The sequence below is a fragment of the Panthera uncia genome, assembly GCF_023721935.1.
Source record: "Panthera uncia isolate 11264 chromosome B3 unlocalized genomic scaffold, Puncia_PCG_1.0 HiC_scaffold_2, whole genome shotgun sequence".
NCBI classification, from domain to species: Eukaryota; Metazoa; Chordata; class Mammalia; order Carnivora; family Felidae; genus Panthera; species Panthera uncia.
In genome coordinates, this window is record NW_026057583.1 from 1,608,602 (window position 1) to 1,628,148 (window position 19,547).

The window sequence follows — 19,547 nt, forward strand, 5'->3', positions numbered from 1 at the left end:
AAAGATGTGAACTGAGGTTAAAAAACAAATCCACTCATTCAGAGGGAAAGCTCAAAAATGTTTAAAAAAACGCGTACAGCCTTGTATACATGCATTTTAAGGAGTACCTAGAAATTATATAAATGCTTGATATCGGGTCTGACAATGTTCTGGACAAAATAATACTTTTGTGAGGAAGATAGAGGATGGTGGTAAACACAGGACTTGCAGCTGAAGCAAAGTGCCAAGGGCTGCCCCAGCTGCCCCAAGACCCCAGAGAGCTAAGTGCTGATGCTGCTTTGTTTAGGTGACCTTGGATGCCCTTGTACCTCCAGAATTCAGCAAGCACACGAAAATAGAGCAGCAAGATAATGAAATGATCTTAGTAAGTAAATAAAGGTAATCTCTGAAATCAACTCTAAAATTCTGTGGTACAATGGCTGCACTGCTACGAGCATTAGAGAAGCTTCCAGCTGCCCAAGCTAAAGGGGACTTCTCTCCTGTGAGTGGTGAATTCTGACCTGCGTGAACCAGCAGGCCCTTTCCCACTGGTGGACCATCACTGGGGAGCCCTTCCAGAGGGAACGGTCCACACCACAGTTCTTGGGAACCCTTACAGCGGGAGGGGTGGACCGCACCACTGGGAGTACGGGGTCAAAACCTGCCTCAGGCATGGACAAGAGCGTCTGTGGAGGTTCAAGTAAATTCAGTCGTGTTCCAACATAGGATCTGAGCTGCGGGCACTCAAACTTGTACAGTAACCCAAGTCTCATCATGGCAACGTTTTTTTTATCCCTTTTTTTTTTTTTTAATTTATTTATTTATTTTGGGAGAGACAGACAGAAAGCAGGGGAGGGGCACAGAGAGAGGGGGACAGAGGATCTGAAGCGGGCTCTGCGCTGACAGCAGACAACCCGACGTGGGGCTCGAACTCACGAACTGTGAGATCATGACCTGAGCCGGAGTCAGAGGCTCACTCGACTGAACCACTGAGGCGCCCCCCGCCCCCCGCCCGCCCGCCATGGCAACATTTTAATATAGCCATATGCTGCGTCTTTAGGCACCTCTGATTTGAACCAATAATTTGAACCAATAATTTTAAACTGTGGTAGATTTCTATTTAATATATTTATCTATCTAGTATAAAATATTTTCATCATATCCCTCACAAATTTTCTAAAATCCGTAATATTCTCTGTGGCACCTGGGTGGAGCGTCCGACTTTGGCTCAGGTCATGATCTCACGGTTCACGAGTTCAAGCCCCATGTGGGGCTCTCTGTTGTCAGCAGAGGCCACTTGAGTTCTCTGTTCCCCACTCTCTCTGCCCCTTTCCAGCTCACGCTCTCACTCTCCAAAATAAACATTAAAATAATAATAATAATAAATAAAATAAAATTCAAAGTATTCTCTTTTGAAACCCAATGGGAAATTAGAGGGATCTAGAGAGAGAGCCGTAATTATAAACCACCAGCATACGTTGATTAAGAGCCCCAGACATTGTTCAGTGAACACAGAAAGGAAAGGACTTGTTTTCCTGGACTCTCCCATCCTACTCTCCCAGTCCCAGGACACCCGGGCTGGTGAGGACAATAGAGGACAAGGTTTAGCCCAGTGTGCTAGAGCCCATCCAACCCGGCAGAAACAGACCACCAAAGGGAAACGTCGGCAGGGGTCAAGAGCTACCAGAACCGATAACGTAAATTATCTCTAAGTCGGATGCAGTCATTCTCATTGAACGACTAATAAGCCGCCTGGCTGGGGGCCACCTGTGATTCAGCCACTTGGGCACCTACACGGGTGCGGCCCTTAGTGAGTGGCCGGCACTTACCGGAAGAGCTTCTTATGCCCAGGTGAGTCATGGCGGCTGGCAGGTTGCCCACACTGTTCCCCACACTCATACTACCAAAGATGTGGTCACTGGTGTCCAGTGAGGCCGGCAGGGGCGCGGAATAGTGGAGGTTGGTTAGGTCTGGCAGCGACCCCCCAGTATTCAGGGTCCCCAGGAAGGGGGAGAGGCCTATGTTTTGGCCGTTGTGTGGAAAAGCACTGGGAAAAAAAAATAAAGAGAGAGAGGAAGAGAAAGAGAGAGAGAGAGACAGAGAGATTACTTTCTAAAGTGCATTTGGCTTCTGGGGAACAGAACATGCTTGTTGAATAAAGGCAACGGGTATCAAACACCCAGGCCCCGGTGTCGTGGGCTTTAACTCTCCCTCGTTCTGAGAACTTGCATCCTTGGCTTAACCTCTCTGAAGGGCAACCGCCTTACCTGTTAACTCAGACTAAGGACATCACCTATGCCCGCTTTACAGATATATCTTCCGCAAGCAGATCGGACTGCGGGTGCAAAAGTTCTTTGAAAAATTATAAAGCCCCATACAAAATGTGAGGCACTGCTTTATATTTATGGAGTTCTTTTTGCTAGCTTTTAAAAGTATCTTTCCCACCAAAAAAAAAAAAAAAAAAAAAAAAAAAAAAAGAAAACAAACAAACGAAAAGAACGTCGGCATCAAACAGGTACCTTCCAAGATATATTTTTTCAGTTAGAATCTTCGTAAGTTTTGAAGTGAGAGAGACATGCTGGCAGTCGCCTGCTGGTAACGTGCCGGGGGTGGGGGGGACACCGCGTGCCAGGCGCTGGGCTGAGGGCGGGCCGTGTGAGGACGAGCCGAGCCAGCGGATTCGCCGTCAGGCTCACCCCTGACGTCTGCAGGCCTGGAGCCAGAGCTCAGATGGAGGCCCACAGATCATGCGTCTAAACTTCTAAAAGTTATGAATCAAGTGAACGAACTCTTACACTGTCCCGGAAAACGACACCTTCTTGATAGTTCTGGAAAGCCAGATTCAAGCTGAGAATCGCCCGGTTCCTTGAAGTTCCACACGGGGACACACGGGGGGTGTTGTCCCCTGTCCACCGCAGCCCGCTCCTCACCGGGGGCCACCCGTGGGGCTATCCCAGCCTGCAGGCCAAGCCCCGGCCACACTCCACATCCCCCCACCCCGCCCCTCAGGCAGGCGGTGTGTCCCCCAGGGGCCCCTTGGGACGCCAGACTCCAGGGGAGTGGGGCCTCTAAAGTGTGGGGCTCCGGGAGGGGCTGCCCAGCCCAGGCCTGAGGGGCACCGCGCTTGGGGTTCACAGGCAGGCGGGAGAGACAGACCGGCAGTGAAGCAAGCGACTGCAGTGTGGAAGGAAGCGTGTGGGGCCTGGGCCGATAAGGGGTTGGGAGGACCGTTAGGGACGCGTGACACTGAGGACACAGAAGCGGGAGTTGTCACCGTCAGGACGGGCGGGGGAAGGAAGCCTTCACCGAGCACAGGGCAGGGTGCTCACGCTTCAAGGAAGCAGCGTGGCCAGGGAGTGACAGCAGAGGCCGGGAAGGGGTGGGTAGCAGATGAGGCAGGAGGGGAGTGAAGTGAACAAGGGGTGAGAGGATGTGCTGTTCTGCAGGGTCCAGATCAGGGACTGTGAGAAGTAGGGAGGCCAGCATAGGCTGGAGAATGCCGCCTCAGAGATGCCACCGTGGTTACAATGTGGAGGACGGCGTGAGGGAGCAGACGCTGAGGCAGGGAGAGCCTGTTAGAAGGCTCCTGTGTGGGGGCGCCTGGGGGGGTTCAGTCAGTCGAGCGCCCGACTTCGGCTCAGGTCATGACCTCACGGTTCGTGAGTTTGAGCCCCGCGTCGGGCTCTGTGCTGACAGTTCGGAGCCTAGAGCTTCGGATTCCGTGTCACCCTCCCTCTCTGCTCCTCCCCTGCTCATGCTCTGTCTCTCTGTGTCTCAAAAATAAATGAAAACATTAAAAATTAAAAAAAAAAAAAAAAAAAAAAAAAGAAGGCTCCTGTGTGGTCCAGGTCTGACCAGGAGGAGAGCTGTGGGGCTGAAGAGGAGGAAAACAGCTGGAGGAAGGCGCCGTTAGCCAGGAGCAGTGGAAGGCAATGTCAACACGTCACCTCCCAGGGACCAGCCACGGGCATCCGGGCCTCAGGAGGAGAGCTGTGGGGCTGAAGAGGAGGAAAACAGCTGGAGGAAGGTGCCGTTAGCCAGGAGCAGTGGAAGGCAATGTCAACACGTCACCTCCCAGGGACCAGCCACGGGCATCCGGGCCTCAAGAGACTCAGACAAAGCAGCCATATAACACAATTCTGTAGTGCAGTGACAGAGCCTGGTGGCATAAGGTGTGGAGGGGATGACCGGCAGGCGGGGGGGGGGGGGGGCCTCCCCGGGGGGCTCCTGGGCTGAGTTCGAAGGCCCAGGAATTCAGAGCATCTAGGTGGGAAAACCATTTCAGGCAGAGTTCACAGCCTGGGCAAAGCAGGGAAGCGTGAAACCACACAGTGTGCCCAAGGAATTTAGATACCGCAGGAAATACAGCAGGAAGGTCAAGTTCAGGAGAGGCGGTGGCGATAGGAGGCGGGACTGGATAGGTAGGCAGAGAGCGCACAAGGCTCAGACAGACAAGAAGCCAGTGGAAGGCTCGGTGGGGGGGGGGCAGGGGGAGACCTAGTCATTCTGAGGACAGTGTGGCTAATAGACGGGGGAGGGAGGATGCACAGGGAGCAGAGCCTGGGGGCAGCAAGGTCAGTGGTGGCCGCTGCTGAGTAGTCCCAGGTGACAAAGGGAGAGCATGTGGGAATGGAGAGACACGGATGAAGTCTGAAGACACCTGCAGCAGTCCTCGAGAAGGACTCCGGATTTTGCAGCATGGGGATGCCAGCCTAGGGACACTGGGGTGTATGAGCACACCGGGGGTAAGGGTAGGTGCTCGGGGGATGATAATGAATTCTGTCTTAGACACAGAGTCCCCACAGTGCAAGAGGATGTGTACTTGGGATGTCTCCTGAGGAACAGCGGGGGCAGAGGCCAGGCCACAGTAGGCTGAGGAATGGACAGGCCTTAAGGAAGACTCAACAGTAAATACTCTTCCAAAAGTGTGGCTAAGAATTCTGGAAACGAGAAGGAAGGGAGGGAGGGAGGGAGGGAGGAAGGAAGGAAGGAAGGAAGGAAGGAAGGGAACGGAAAGGGAACTCAGGGCTAAGGAAGGGCTTTTTCAGCGTAGCTTCCTTAGTAAGTACATTGAAACGTAGACTGAAAAACCTAGTAGAAGGGCTGGGAAGGGCCAAACACTCAGGAGAGGGAAGGGCAAGCAGGAGGGAGAGGCTTCGGAGAGCCCAGTGGGGACGAGGGCCAGGGCATGGGTAAGGTGAGGGGGCACCTCCTGAACAGGAGGGGGCACCTACGGCTCTGATCCCACGAAAACAGAATGGTGAGGGGAATCGGGCAGGAGGGGAGCTGAGCGTTCCTTCTGGGTGGCCTCCCTTTCTGGGTACAGGTAGGGGGGGTTAACTGTGGAGGCTTGGAAAGAAATGGGGAAGAAGGAAAGGTGTCCAATGTGACGGATGAGGAGGAAAGGTAATTTTGGTTGTAGAGAAACTGAATGGGAAACCTTGTCTTTCGGGGGGCTGGATGCAGGACACCGGTCGTAGGGTTAAAGGTCAAGGTCTAGGAAAAGGAGCTTGGGAACCCAGAGCTGATCACCCTGAGAGCAGACGGGCTCTCGGGCTGAGAGAAGAGAGACCCATGGGGTGGGGGTGGGGGTGGGGGTGGGTGGGGAGGGACTGCAGTGGGAGGAAGGGCGGAAGGCAGGGTCCCGCGGCTCGTAACAGGGATGGGGAAAATCACTGGCCAGTGTGAAGCAGGTCATTGGTGACATTCAAAACAGTTTCTCTCTGGCTGAGAGAAATACAAGCTGTAACTTTCCAAATACACTTACTCCCGGCCCGAGTTCTCTCCTGAATCTGATATGAGGCATGTGACAGTATCCCTAGTTCAAAACCCTCTGATGATTCCACTCTGACTTCAAGTCCCACGCAAGCTACGCCAGCCTCCGCATTCTCCAGGCACACGCCTGCCTCAGGGTCTCTGACTTGCTGTCCCCTCCGCCTGGAACACGTCCCCCTTCGGCTCCTCCCAGGTTCGGGTCACACAGCATCTCAGCCAAGAAGGGGCTTGCCGATCTGCCTTTGCCTTCTTCCTCCTGGCGCCTACCAACACATGACATATTTATCTGCCTAACCATCCCTGCCCGTCTGTCTCCTCTAGAGCATCGGCTCCTTGAAAAGCAGGGACTTGATGTGCTTTGTTCACTGCTCTACCCCAGCACCTACAATCAGGGGGCCAATAAATACTTGAATGACTAAGAGTCACTGAATAGAACCCCGCCTCTAACACAAGAGCAAGAAAACAACACTCTTTATCTGCGAAACGCCAGCTCTAAAGCTCTGGTGGGGGGGAGGGGAGGCGGCCAACAATTCGCAGCCTCGTTCCGGAACGTGGGCCTTTGGAGTCTTGATCCCTCAGTTGTCCGAGGGGTGAGCCAAAACTGGTTCTTGAAGAAAATCTTAGCCCTTTCCATAAAAACCACATCGCCCCCTATCTGCGGGGACGTCCTGCGCCCCAGGTGTGCTGGTCTTCCGTCCAGGTATGTGTCCTGCCAGGCTTTTTGACTTTTTGAAGAGAAGGTCAATCCTCAGCTCAGCTCGGTGGACTGTTAATTGCATGAGTTTAGGTTTAGCCAAAAAAGAAAAGGGGAGAAAGAAATAAAGTCCGCACTCCGGGGACTCCGTAGGGAGTTCCCTGAATGAACTGCCGTGAAAAACACATAGAAAGCTTTGCTGGGGAAATAACACGCAACGACGGCCTGAGGTCGATTAACTCCGTCCACAGACTCTGAAATGTGTGCTCGTCCTCAGGTAGATCGTGCAAGGGTCCCGCTTTCACACCACATTATTTCGAGACCCGGAAAGAGTCGCTGCTTCTCAGCTGATTTTGGTTCGAAGCGGTGGGACAGCCCTGGGGGGCTCTGTGAGGACCCTGCCCCTCGGGTCCCCAGGGCTCCGTCGGTGTGCACGCTGTACCCCATCTCGCGGGCCAGTTCGAGGGGCGCCTGTTGACGTGGGGGCTTCATTATCCGTCCCAGCTCCCCGCTCGTCCGCAGCCCCGATTTCCTCATGAACTTCCTGCATTAATGTTGATGCCATACCTACTTTTTGTGAGCTGTCTCAAATCTTTTAGGGAGTAAAGCTGTACGCTCCTGAACGCACCGGCGAATCAGTGGTTTCAAAAACACTCTTTTTGTAGTTGCAAATTTCTCCTACGATGTTCATCTTCCGCTCAGTTTTTTAAATCGTGGTAAAACGTACCTCACGTGAAACGTTATCACTCGTAATCGTGTATTTCAGTGGCACGAAGGGTGCTCAGGGACACACTCTCAATCGCCTTCTGCGCAAGGAAGCCCCCAGGCTGACGGACGCCGTCGCCCTCCCTGGCCACCGTCCCCGATGCCACGGGCCTTCGGCTTCTGCTTCTACAGCGGAGCCGGGTACTGACCAACGCTCGGCTGTGTTCCTCTCGGGCGCATCTAGGGCGGTTTCACTTGGCACCGCGGTTACGCAACTTGATGACTTTAAACAAATGAAACGTGAGTACCAAGGGGAGCTGCTGTCCCTAAAAAAAAAATTCAGTGGACTTCCCATTCACACATGGTAAGTGAAGCTTCCCAGGGTTTTGTGACAAAGCAATGAGGCTCTCCTTCCGGGAGAACCTACGGTACGGTCTCTGAGCCGTGAACGGGCAGAACGTTACTTACCTGCCGCTTCCAACATCACAGGACCGAGGGCGCCCTGACAGGGACTGAATCTGGGGAGAGACAACAGTAATCGGGGCTTACGCACTGCGAAGTCAGATGCCAGTTTTTTGAAAGAGTCTTTGTCAGTGTCCTGGGGCCCCAGTCAGTGCAAGGAGAGCCAGCGCTTGGGGGAGCATCCTCGCACGGCACGCGTTTCTGTTCTGACTAGACTTTTCCCGGCCCGGGGGGAGGCAGAACATGAGTAAACTTTCTTCCTTTTTTTAAAAAAACAATTTTTTTTTTAATGTTTATTTATTTTTGAGAGACAGAGCATGAGCGAGGGAGGGGCAGAGAGAGAGGGAGACACAGACTCTGAAGCAGGCTCCAGGCTCCGAGCTGGCAGCACAGAGCCCGAGGCGGGGCTCGAACTCACGGACCAAACCACTGTGAGATCATGACCCGAGATAAAGTCGGATGCTTGACCCACTGAGCCACCCAGGAGCCCCACAGCCAAGTTTCTTGATTTTTGACGTGTTAATTTATCTTCTAGAGGAGTATTATTTCCTTCAAAAAGGCCAATGTTGGGGCACCTGAGTGGCGCAGTTGCTTAAGCGGCCGGCTTCAGCTCAGGTCATGATCTCGCGGTCTGAGGGTTCGAGCCCCGCGTCGGGCTCTGTGCTGACAGCTCAGACCCTGGAGCCTGCTTCGGAGTCTGTGTCTCCCTCTCTCTCTGCCCCCTCCCCCACCCATGCTCTATCGCTCTCAAAAATAAATTTTTTTTTTTTAAACCCGATGTTTTCTATAGAGAGCTTTTAAATAAACATTACTTTTCCAACTGGCCTCACAAGAAAAGAAGAAAGAAAACAAAACCGGGTGAAGAAGGAGGAAATTAATGTCAGAAGAAAATACACATTTTAACTAGAGTCGAAGCTTGGGGAGAGGGGGCAGGGATTTTCATTTTGTTCATTGTAGCACCTATCCCGGCAGCCAGGATGCCTGGCAGTAGGGGCCTGATAAACAGATGCTGGGGAAAAAACGCGAATGTACCGCTGACTCACTCTTGTCCCAGAAACGATCTACAGAGTGCTGCGTGGCCACAAGAACCATGGTGAGGACGGCTCTCCAGAGACAGCAGTCCCCAGGCTCAGGGAAGAGTGGGTACCGCCACCCCTCTGCTGGAGAAGCCACGCGTGTCCTCTGAAAAAAGGCTCCAAACCTGCCTGTGCCTCCCACGGCCCCAAAGACAGTGCGGCTGCTTCTCCTATGTTTAAGTATGTGAATTTTAAATTCCACCCAAAAAAAAGGTGAAACATCACATACATCTTGCTTTTACCAAAAAAAAAAAAAAAACACACACAAAAAAAACACACAAAAAAACCCCTTTCTAGCCCACCCTTAATGCTAATGATGACTTCGATACATTTGGCAGAAGAAACTAAAACTGGACCAGGGGACCCTGAACAGGTGGGAGAGTTAAGTCAGCACAGGCAGTGGTGACAGAGTCTCGCTCAGAGTCTCGCTCGTGGCCAGCACAGACAAACTGTTTTCTTTCAAAGGCAACACAGCCTCCCTACCGGAAGAAAGGCCAAGTCAAGTACCCGGGGACGCCCTGCTTCCGCAGCGAGGTTTACGGCGAGCGCCACGGCAGAGGTCAGCTAGCACAGCTGTGCGTGCAAATACTCAGAGGCTCACAGAAATCACAAGACAGAGGACTTGTTTACTGACTCCCCCGAGAACTCAGGTCAAATACCCTGGATTCAAGAAAGGGGGCCGAAGCTGGTGACAGGGAGGAGGTCTGGCTATAAAACAGAAAATGTGCCCATGACTAGCAGCAACGAGGTGTCTGTGCTTTTAGGAACAGGACTGAGGTGAGAAGGACGGATAGGCTTTTCGGAATGAGTAAATTCACAGGAAAACCGTAAGCCAGGAGATCACTGTACCAGCTCATCAACACAACTGTAAGTTTCATTTAAACCATCATCCCCAACGGTTGTCCATCTCTGTCCCCTGACACCCTCTCTTCCTTCTCTCTCAATTCCTCCTATTTTCCCTACTGCAGGACTTCACACCGACGTCGGGCGTGCAAATACCCGGAGACAACACACACGGCTGAGGATGGTCGCTTACCTCCTTGGCCTCCCACAGCTGTTTTGGCAGAGGCTTGGGAACATTTAACAGATTCTCTTCTTTCAGCGGGCCAGGGAAAGATAGCACTAAAGGGGGGAGGAAAAGCATATTCACTGTGTTTAGAAGGTGGCCATCCCACCCTCGGCCAAACTCATCATCTTTGCAAAAAAGGTGATTTTATAGGACACTTTCTGTATTGACTCGCTACTGAAGAAGGGGTTTTGCGCGTTGCTGTGGGGCAGCCCTGGATTCAGCCCTGGAGTGTAAGGTGCAGCGAGGGGCCGCCGGTAAGAACCAGGGCGTCAGCGGGGGGGCTGCCGTGCAGACAGGGAACAGACAGTGCGGGCCTCTGCAGCCGGGCACCCGGTGGAGCCCTTTGGGGGCACAGGAAAACACATTCCCGAGAGATGAGATGAGGAAAAAAGGCCCAGAAGCAAGGAAATGGCGGGCAACTACGGAATGGAGATACGCTTCTCAACAGAGCATGGCGTAAGAAAAGAGTGGCAGGAAATAAAGTTCAGAAGGTTGAGGCCAGATTGGGGGAGGGGAGGCCCTGAAAGCTGGGCAAGGAGAGCATGGAAGCTGGCGGGGTGAGGAGAGGCCACAGTGGCCCAGGAGGGATGAAATGAGGGCAGTGAAGAGAAGAGGGACCCAGCATGGAAGGTGGCAGGGAGGCTGCTCCCTGGCGGGTGGGGGCGGCAGGTGGACGGGAACTGAGAATCCAGACGGTTTGAAGCAGAGCCACTGAACAGCCAGCTCCACGCCAGGGAGGATGTTAACGTCCCGGGTCTGGCCAGGGGAGACCGGGGGGTTGGGGGATCTGATGTCAGGAAGGGGATTCAACCCGAGAGGCACTGGCGACAGCTCAGAACTACAACTGCTGTTGGGCCTCCGTGGCTACACGGCCTCTGGCGTGACTGTCGTGGCCCCACACCAGGACAGTCTGTGCACCCGAGGATAAGAGGCCCCAGAAAGAAGTCACTTGAAACAGAGACCAAACTTGCAGAATAAATCCTGAGAATGAGGACACGGCTGCCATTTCGGCTTGGATATTCCAGGGTGAACCACCGTTCCTGGTGGGGGCTGGGGGTGGGGTGGGAGGGCGTCCCTCTTCATCCTGTTATTCGAGCCACTCTCTTTTGGAAAGCTTATTTGGTCAAATTAAGTTTCAGGTTATAAAGATTTAGAGAAAGAAAACCGCGCCTGGTGCTCGGTGAATAAATGAACTGGGTCACGCCCTCCTCCGTCAGTAGGTTGCCAGCTCCAAATGGCTTTAGGAAACTCAGTATCTTCTGCAAAACTGGCAATTTCACTTTGCAATCAGTTTGCCTTTCCTCCCACTGTCATCTGCATCTGTTGAAAACTTTCTTTTCTTTTTCTTTTTAGATTTTATTTTATTAAAAAAAGTGGGTTTTTTAAAGGTTTATTCATTTTTCAGAGACAGGGAGAGAGACAGCCTCGGGGTGAGGGGGAAGGGGGAGAGAGAGAGGGGGACACAGAATCTGAAGCAGGCTCCAGGCTCTGAGCTGTCAGCACAGAGCCCGACGCGGGGCTTGAACTCACGAACTGTGAGATCATGACCCGAGCCGAAGTCGGACAGTCAGCTGACTGAGCTACCCAGGCACCCCTCTAGATTTTATTTTTAAGTAATCTCTACCCTGAATGTGGGCCTTGAGTTAAGGCACCAGCCGGGTGCCTTAACTTGCAAAACTTTCTAGATACGAAGAGACAGCTGAGAAACAAAGTGTTTGGATAACTAGTGGTTTCAGTGACTGATTCATTAATATTTTCATGTGGTTACAACTTCTGTGACCTAACTACTACATGGTTCCTCTCTCCTGCCCTTGATCGTGGCTCGTGTCAGCATTTGGGGAAGTCCTGGACACAGGACTGTGAAGAGTTCAGAGTGGAAAGGAGGCTACAGATATTGTGGTTAGCATCTCGCTCGGCACCGGTAGGTGAAATCAGTTCATACCTTCCCCGTGTACATCGTTCTCACCATCACAGAAACCTAGTGGGAGAGAAAGGAAAAAAAAAAACAAAACACTTTTATGTGGTACTTCCAATTTTATTTAGCCAAGAATCAGTGACTCTTTCTGATTTGAAATAGAATTTTGAAAATAGAAATAGAAAATAGAAATAGAAAACAGAATTTTGAAATAGAAAAAGGTGGTTTTGGTACACGGATGCTCTTCCCAAGGTGCATTAGCATTTATACTAAAATTAAAATAGACAGGATTTATTTAAGTCGAAAGCTGGCTCCTTTCTACTTTCCTTTTCCTTTAAAATTATCTCCGTCTTAATTTTTTTTAACTGCCTCTATCCTGAAAGAAAGACCATGTACAAAGTCTGAGAACCTCTATTCAAATCACAAAGGAAAGAAATAAAGGTCAAAATGTTCCCGCGTGTGGGGTGGGGTGGGGTGGGGGAAGGGCAGGTAAATCCAAAAATCCACATGACTGTTCCACACTTACCACGTGTATCTAGAGGGACAAACTGGAAGTTCCATGTTGTGCCTTGTTTTATATATATATATATATATATATATATATATATATATATTTTTTTTTTTTTTTTTTACATAAATATGTAAGTATTGCTTACAAGGGGGTCAAGTTATTTTAAAAATAAATTTACCTGGAGTCTCAGTCAATTTAAGTAGTGTATGTGACAGCTATTCACAAAGTTTTAAAAAAAATTTGACTGGGAATATATTCTGGCTAATCCAGCATTTTTAACCCATAAAATACAGTGCAGATGACAAAGTACAGTATTTCCCATTGCTCTAAGTGAAAACCCACGAACTATGCCAAGAATGATACGTTACCGTGCTCCTTGGAGTAATGAAACACAGTGAGTTTTCGGTATAAAATCGGGACAAAGTTTTAAGTGCTAAGTCTTTAAAGAGGCTTACATGGGTCAAGCTTAGTTAAGTTTCTGGAGAAAGTTCAACCTATCAGTTAACCTGATGAGCCTCTGCAGCTTAAAGGAAATGTCTGACGATCATTCATTCAACCTGCATTCATCAAGTTCCTGCACTGGCGAGTGCTAGGCGTGGCCAGATGGTAGGGCAGAGGGGAGAAGTCAGAACAAGGAGGCAAGTTCTCCAAAACAGGTAGAAGACGGCCCATCGTGGTGGGGCCCAAGGCAGGGGGCACCGCTGAGAATCCCCAGGAGCGCTAACAGGTGGATAAATTAAGCTCACTCATAAAGACAGAACCTCTCTCAGCCCACGCAAACAGAATCTAGGTTAGTGACCTAAGACTTTACTTTGGTGCACGCCAAGAGTTGGGTAAGCCCGTTAAAATGCAGGTTCCTGGGCCTGTCTCGAAGACTGATTCAGAGGGTGTGAGGATGGGCCCAGGAATCTGGTTTTAATGATCACCTCCGAGGACCCTCCACAGACAGTCCTCGCCTGCTCTCTTAGGGACTCGGACGAGGCTAGAGCTTAATCCCCATGTGCCACGTCCAAGGAAAGCAAGGTGAGCAGAGAGCACTGGGAAACGAGGTGCAGAGAGACAAAGGGCGTGGCTCTCAATCAGCAGCGTCAGGAGGAGGGGAGACAAACTTCTGATTCATACTTTGGCTTCCTTGGGGACCCTCATCTTGAGAAAGGGCCTGGAACTTGACCATTCTGACCGGGAAACAGTGACTATCCCATTACAAATAATAAGCTAAGCTTGAATCGGCAATCTGGCGAGCTACGTTGCAACATCTCTTCGTCATCAAGACCCCAGCCACCCTGGGCTCCATTAGGAAGGCTGACCTCCCCCTCATACGCGAGGAGCCGAGGGCTACCTTGTGAGACGGAGTGGCAAGCAGACATCACCCCTCTGCTATCCCGTTGGTACCACTGAAACAGAAGGAAGCCTTCCTGGAGGAGGAGGCATCTGAGTCAGGCCCATGAAGGATAATGACAAGGATGATGACACTGAGAGCCAACATTACTGTTCATTTACTATGTGCCAGGCTCCCCAGCTCTGTGAGGCAGTCTATGCCGTCCTCACAGCGGCCCTATGAGGCAGTCACTATTAGCAGCCCCAAGATCACGCTGCCTGCAAATTCTGGGACTCTGTGTAGGGATTTAGACACTGGGGAGTGAGGGTGAAGGGGATGCCCCAGTGTAAAGACGGGAGGAGGAGGGGAAGGAGGGGAGGGTGGGGAAGAGACGGGGAAGAAGGGAAGAGTGGGAAGGAGAGGCAAGGCCAGTGTGTACAGCAGGGGCCAGAATGGCCGGAGCACAAGGTGGGAGGAGTGACGGATGAGGCTGGACTGAAGGAGCCTGCCAGTTACGGGCGTGACGACGCAGCAATCAGGAGTGATGGGATCACAGCCGGGCTTTGGAGAGAGGGTTCTAGCAGCGGGAGGGCGGGATGGCTGGGAAGGAGAAAGCCCCAAGGCAGGGAGAGCGGGCGGGGAACCAGCAGACCGGTCCAGGCAGGCAGGAAGTGGGCCCGGGCAGCGAGGACAGAGGAGGTGGCTCTGAGGCTCACTGCAGGACGGGACGGCCCGGACTTGGCTGCTGAACGGTGCGAGGGGTGTGGGAATGGGGGAAATCACGGGCGACAGGCTCGCGGCTTCAGGTAACAGCAAGAACGGGGGTGGCGGTAATGGATGCTAGCGCCAACCCAACACCGAACCAAAATATCCAAGCCTGGATTTTTTATTACTGGATTAAAAAAATGCCCTAGGATACAACTATAAATAAAGCGCTAACGCTAAAAAAGGGAACGCGCTGTGACTGAACATCTGGAAACAGAGGACACTCACCCACATCGGTCCCACAGGGGACGGCAACGACCACGGCTCCATCTGTGTTCCGGGAACCCTCGAGGCCTCGGAGCCACGGAGGGCTGACCTCCCAAATGCAACCCAGACCACGTTCCTTCTGCCCGCTCCCATGCCGGACAAATCTAAACTCCTGGCACCAGCTGGGTTTGTTGAGCAGGGATGTGGCAGGTGCAGCAGGAGGTGGGTCCCTTCGGCCTCCCCGTCCTGGCACTCTTGCTGTCTGGGTGACACCTTCGGACCCCCTTAAGATCTGGGATGCTTGTGCCCTCCCCCTCTCCCTCCTCTACGTACACAAAGGGGTCATTAACGGGCTCATTTCCTTCAGGGTTATTTGCATTTGAGACCTTCTCCTTAACTGAGCGGGTCACAGCATCTGCCTGCTGAAAGGCCACCGGAGGTCCAAGCCATGCCTCTTTCCCAGGGGAGGGGCTCAGGGCTGCAGTTCCCAAAGCTGGTACAACTCAGCATCTATCTATAGCTGTGGGTGCACGGAAGATGATTCCCACACGCTCTTGGGTCCCGGAAAGGACAGGGACCGCTCCAGCCCCCTCCTCCACGGCAACGTGGGAGCGAGGGAGCAGAGGGCAGTTAGGGGACAGTCCTAGGCTAGGAGACCGAGCCAGGCTCACACAGAGCCCTTCTGCTGGCCGGGCTGTGTGCGTGTGAAATGGCCAAGTGCACCTGCTGCCAGGGAAATGGTCAACGCTTCTCTTCGTAGGTTCTGGATAATTAAGTAAGAAGAGAGAAACTGTAAGAGCCTTGTCTGGTTGTGTAAGTTTACTTCTGTCATTTACATCAACCACTTACTGTTGACGCCTAATTGTCACGCAACTCAATAACCATTATGAAAATTGCGAAGCCATGTATCAGACTAATGGCTTCTTCCTCTGGGGACACAGACTCCCGCTCATGGATGGATCAGTTTATTGCTCATGTAGTTACATAAGAGCAGATGCTCCCTTATCAGCTTAAAGCAAACCAACAAAGAAAAACATGGACTGAGGCTACATCATTATGCTCGGGGAAGATTCCCAGGGAAAGAGCACTTATTACTGTGTCTGCTGCAGAGCCTAAATCCTGGGCTTCAATTATAGTTTCCCATCACTTTTTAAACCTTTACTTTATTTGGTTGGTCCTATAATAAGAAATACCTTTTTGCAAAGCTAATTGATTATTTTTAAAATCCAAAAGGAAAAGAGAATGAAAAAAACTTTAATGAATTACAGGGGGAAAATACACGAAACTATTTAAAATAGCTCCCACCAACAAACAGAATTCTCCAGAAATAAGCCCCATCCTTGGAGACTTGAAGAATACTTTAAACACGCTGGCTTTCCCATGTAAACACATCCTTATTTGGATGTGTTTCTGAGCTATGCTATTCTTGCAAGGCTGCTGCAGAGAAGCAGGCACACAGCTCGGAGGTTCGAGCTGGGAGGTCAGCCCACCTTCCCCGGCTGTCAGCCACGAGGGCCCAACAATCTCTACCTGCTGATTTGCAAAGGAGTGACCACCTTGATTCTCAGGTCAACCCAGAAATTCTGCTCCAGGGTTTCTTTCTTGGTCTGTCTACCGCGATCAACGTTTCCATTCTGTTGCCTTTCTGCCCTCCGACCGACCTGGACAATCTCCTCCCCACCCAGGCTAGCTCACTCAGTTAATCGCCTCCTTCACTTACTTTCTTTCCTCTCTGCACGCAGGCCCGAAAGGCTCCTTCCTTAAAATTACCCACGATTTCCTTCTTGTCTCGAGGATTCTGGCCCTTTCTGCGGAAGCATAAACTTTGCAAAGAGGACGACAACACAAATGAAGGAACGGCAGGGGTAGAAATGAGCTCGTTATTCACGGTTCCGGGGCGAAAATCCATCAATCTGGTTCCCTCTCGGTTCAGGGAGACCAGGGTCCTGCTGTACTTCCTGGCACCTCCACTGATCACAGCCTCTGCCTTTCTGGGGTTTCTCTCTTTGCTCCCATCAATGCCTCTCCTGAGGCCAAACTACCGCATCTCCCGTGCACCCCATTTCCCTCGGCAGTGAGCACCGGACTCCCGTCCAGCTCCCACGATACCGCCAGCCTGACGCTCACACTCCCGTGGGTGGAGACACAGCCTCGTGGCCCAGACCACCTCTCAACCACCTGACACTTGAAACGTAAATGAACGTTTGGGCAAATGCAGCCATCTCTGAACTGCACCAAGGGAGCAAATACGGCAACAATTGTTACTAACTTAATCCCATCCCTACCGTGGGCAAGGAAATAAGACCTTGGACATTCTCCTTGGAAGGAACAGAGACTACCTAGGGCTTCAATGGCCTCAAAAATAAAGAAAACCAGAAAAGCTGCTATTATCTTGACCAAGATTTACTTATGCTCCTGTTTTAAGACCAAACACGCGGCCCTAACTGTTTGTGGACAAGAGCCAATCTGCACAGGGAACAGGTAATTCAACACCATTTTTCCTACTAGATTATCAACCGCAGAGGGAAAGGCAGGCTTGGAAAGTGTCTTAGTGAACCCCGCAGGTTGGATGTCAGCACCTAGAGTCCGTTCTAGCCCAGTGCTCCATGCACGAGAGCCACCGTGTAACTTCTCCACAGTTCTCCAACACCAAGGGCTCCCGTGTGCTGGGCACCCTGCTGGAAGTAAGACCATTAAAATGCCGACTTCAGGAAATCCACACTGAGCAGAGGGGGAGAGGCACACCCATGAGAAAGACAGTCAGGTGACAGGTGCCAAGACAGGCATGTGCAGGGAGGAACTTGGGGTGGAAGGACATGGGTAGCTGTGGGTCGGCGGAGGGAGGAAGATCAAGGACAGCTCCACAGAAATGGCGACAGAGCCAAGGGTGTTGGTCCAGGTAGGCCAGGGTAGGTGAGAGAGGAAGAGACGGGAACAGGAAGACACATCAGAGTGGTTCAAGTGGTACAGGAAGGTGAATGAAGGCCAAATCCCGGAGCTCGTGTCATTCCAAACAATGAGAAAGCACAGAGGCCGTTAGCAGGGGCCTTTGTGTCTTACCCATGTACGGGGCAGGCCAGGCCGACTGGCCCCCTCCTCCATAGGGGTCCTGGGGCTTGGCGCTCAGGGCACTCGTGTGAAGGGCGGAATCAGAATTGGTCCTAAGGGGAGGAGGAGAGAGTCTGGCTGAAAATCCATTTGTCTTTAGTAAGAAGGCAATATTCTTTGCTGAAAATTACCCACAGGAGAGAAGGCAGGAATGAGGAATTTACAATCATCTGTTAAGATGAGGAGTTGGAACCTACCTGAAGTCCCTCACATCAAACCACAGCCTCTGAGGATCTCCCACACCCAGAAAGATGGCAGTCTGTGCCTGCACAGTCTTGTGCTCGGAGGCTAATGGCGTAACCATCTACTCCGACAACGCAGACCTTGGACTCACCGCCTCCCTTAAGGGGCTTCCTGTTCCCCCTTGCAACTCAGAAGACCGCTGGGACCCGTGCATTCTCTGCACCAGAGTCTCTCCATCTGAGAATAACTCCTGTGTGAAGGGCCACCTACCACAGGGCTCCTCCGGCCCTTCCGGGGAGAACGCAAGGCCAAGACGACTTTGAAAATACTACTACATGTTCTTTGCCCTTCTGCCCTCGCTCTCGTCAGGAACATGGCAGCTGTGGGGTCAGGCCGAGGACCCGCTATCTCTATCTTCGGGGAGGTTTGTAAAAGGCACAGCACTGCCACTCTTCTCAGCGGACTCTTCTGTGGTTTAGAAAATGTAACTGTGCTTCCTAGAAGAAGGCATCTTTTTACATACACACGTGATGAGTTTGTGATTGCTACTTTGTTATTTTTAAGTGCACAAGTATCTTTTATAAATCTCCCAGTTTAACGTCCAGTAGGGATAGCCTGATGTCAACAGACACAGCCACTTATGCAAACACTCTTTGAGGGCCTTAATGTCTTGGAGACTGTTGCTGTGCTCAGACGGGGGTACAGGAGATTCGGAGGCTGCATGATGCATCAGGAAGACTGTGCCCCCTGGGGTCAGAGACCCCCCCCCCCCCCCCGTTTGGATTCTGGCTCCTTTTCAGAGTCAAAGAGGCTCAAGAGAACATCAGTTGAATGCAGAGAGATAACTGGGCAAATGTGAAGGTAGCCTGGGTATTACAATCACTGTTAATGTTGTCAATGGCGTTGTGGTTGTGTTTTCTTTAAAAGAGGTTCTTACCAGCCTTTCCTGTCAGAGATATTTACCTGTGTGATACTCTGTCTAGTGGGTGGCGGGACGGGGGTGAGAGGAGGGGGTTCCGAAGAAAGGAGCCGGGTCGATGAGGGCCGAAGCTGAAGGGTGGGCACAGGGACTTCCCATCACTCTTTTCTCTTTGGTGTATGTTTTGTATTTTGCACTGGAAACTTTTTTTTTTTTTAAATCCCAATACCACCACACATTAGCTAAACTGCCTTGGACAAGTCAGTTAATCTCTTAAAACAGAAAATAATATTTATTCTTGAAGGATGCTGTCAGGATTGAAAAAAAAAATGACCCCTGGAGAGCACTTACCGCTGGAGTCCAGCCCAAAGCGATCGCGATGCCAAGCCAACTCTGGCTGAATGCTAATGTCCCCCGTGTTTCTTGTATCTTATTTAATCCCCACAACCATCCCTTGATACAGGTATTATTATCTCCCTTTTCCAGGTGAGTAAGCTGAGGCACGGAGAAGTTAAATAACTTATTCGAGGTCGCACAGTAAGAGCCAATCTTGCGGCCCCGCCTTGGACCTCGGGTTCTCATACTGTCTACGTATCCTGTGCTGTCTGTGCAGACATTCGATAAATGGTGGGAGATTTAGGCCTTTGACATTTTTTTAATACCTCATATAAACACATCTGATATGAATATCCTCTGGCCACCGGATAATATATCAAGGGCAGCAGGACAATCGAATCGATTGGTCTCGGAAATTTATTTCTACTAGCAATGAACCCAGGTACCTGTTAAGTGCAGATGTCAGCCTGAACCCAGGGTGCTTTTCTTCTTTCCAAGGATGCTGCTGCCTTTAAAAACCAGAGT

At 51.4% G+C, this 19,547-nt stretch overlaps 2 protein-coding genes across 8 annotated transcripts in view; both read right to left on the bottom strand.

The window, feature by feature from the left end:
• The window catches only part of BLM (BLM RecQ like helicase), a 164,871-nt gene extending 160,925 nt beyond the window's left edge, over positions 1-3,946 (bottom strand). Inside the window, exon 1 of the mRNA XM_049614195.1 lies at positions 3,629-3,946. The gene's annotated coding sequence lies outside the window, so the exon portion shown is untranslated. The remainder of the gene's footprint in view (positions 1-3,628) is intronic.
• Positions 1-19,547, bottom strand: part of IQGAP1 (IQ motif containing GTPase activating protein 1) — a 224,954-nt gene that overhangs the window by 14,863 nt on the left and 190,544 nt on the right. For 5 of the 7 annotated variants that reach the window (XR_007454151.1, XR_007454149.1, XR_007454150.1 and 2 more), the window contains exons 41-46: positions 19,469-19,531; positions 17,537-17,637; positions 11,703-11,738; positions 9,728-9,813; positions 7,622-7,671; positions 1,809-2,026 (exon numbers count right to left, since the gene is read on the bottom strand). Coding sequence is in view for 4 of the 7 variants with exons in the window: in XM_049614185.1 (XP_049470142.1) it covers positions 1,809-2,026; positions 7,622-7,671; positions 9,728-9,813; positions 11,703-11,738; positions 17,537-17,637; positions 19,469-19,531 (554 nt within the window). In the remaining 3 variants the exon portion in view is untranslated. Of the gene's footprint in view, positions 1-1,808; positions 2,027-7,621; positions 7,672-9,727; positions 9,814-11,702; positions 11,739-15,722; positions 17,155-17,536; positions 17,638-19,468; positions 19,532-19,547 lie in introns of those variants that run through there. The other 2 variants (XM_049614186.1, XM_049614187.1) reach the window with 2 other exon arrangements.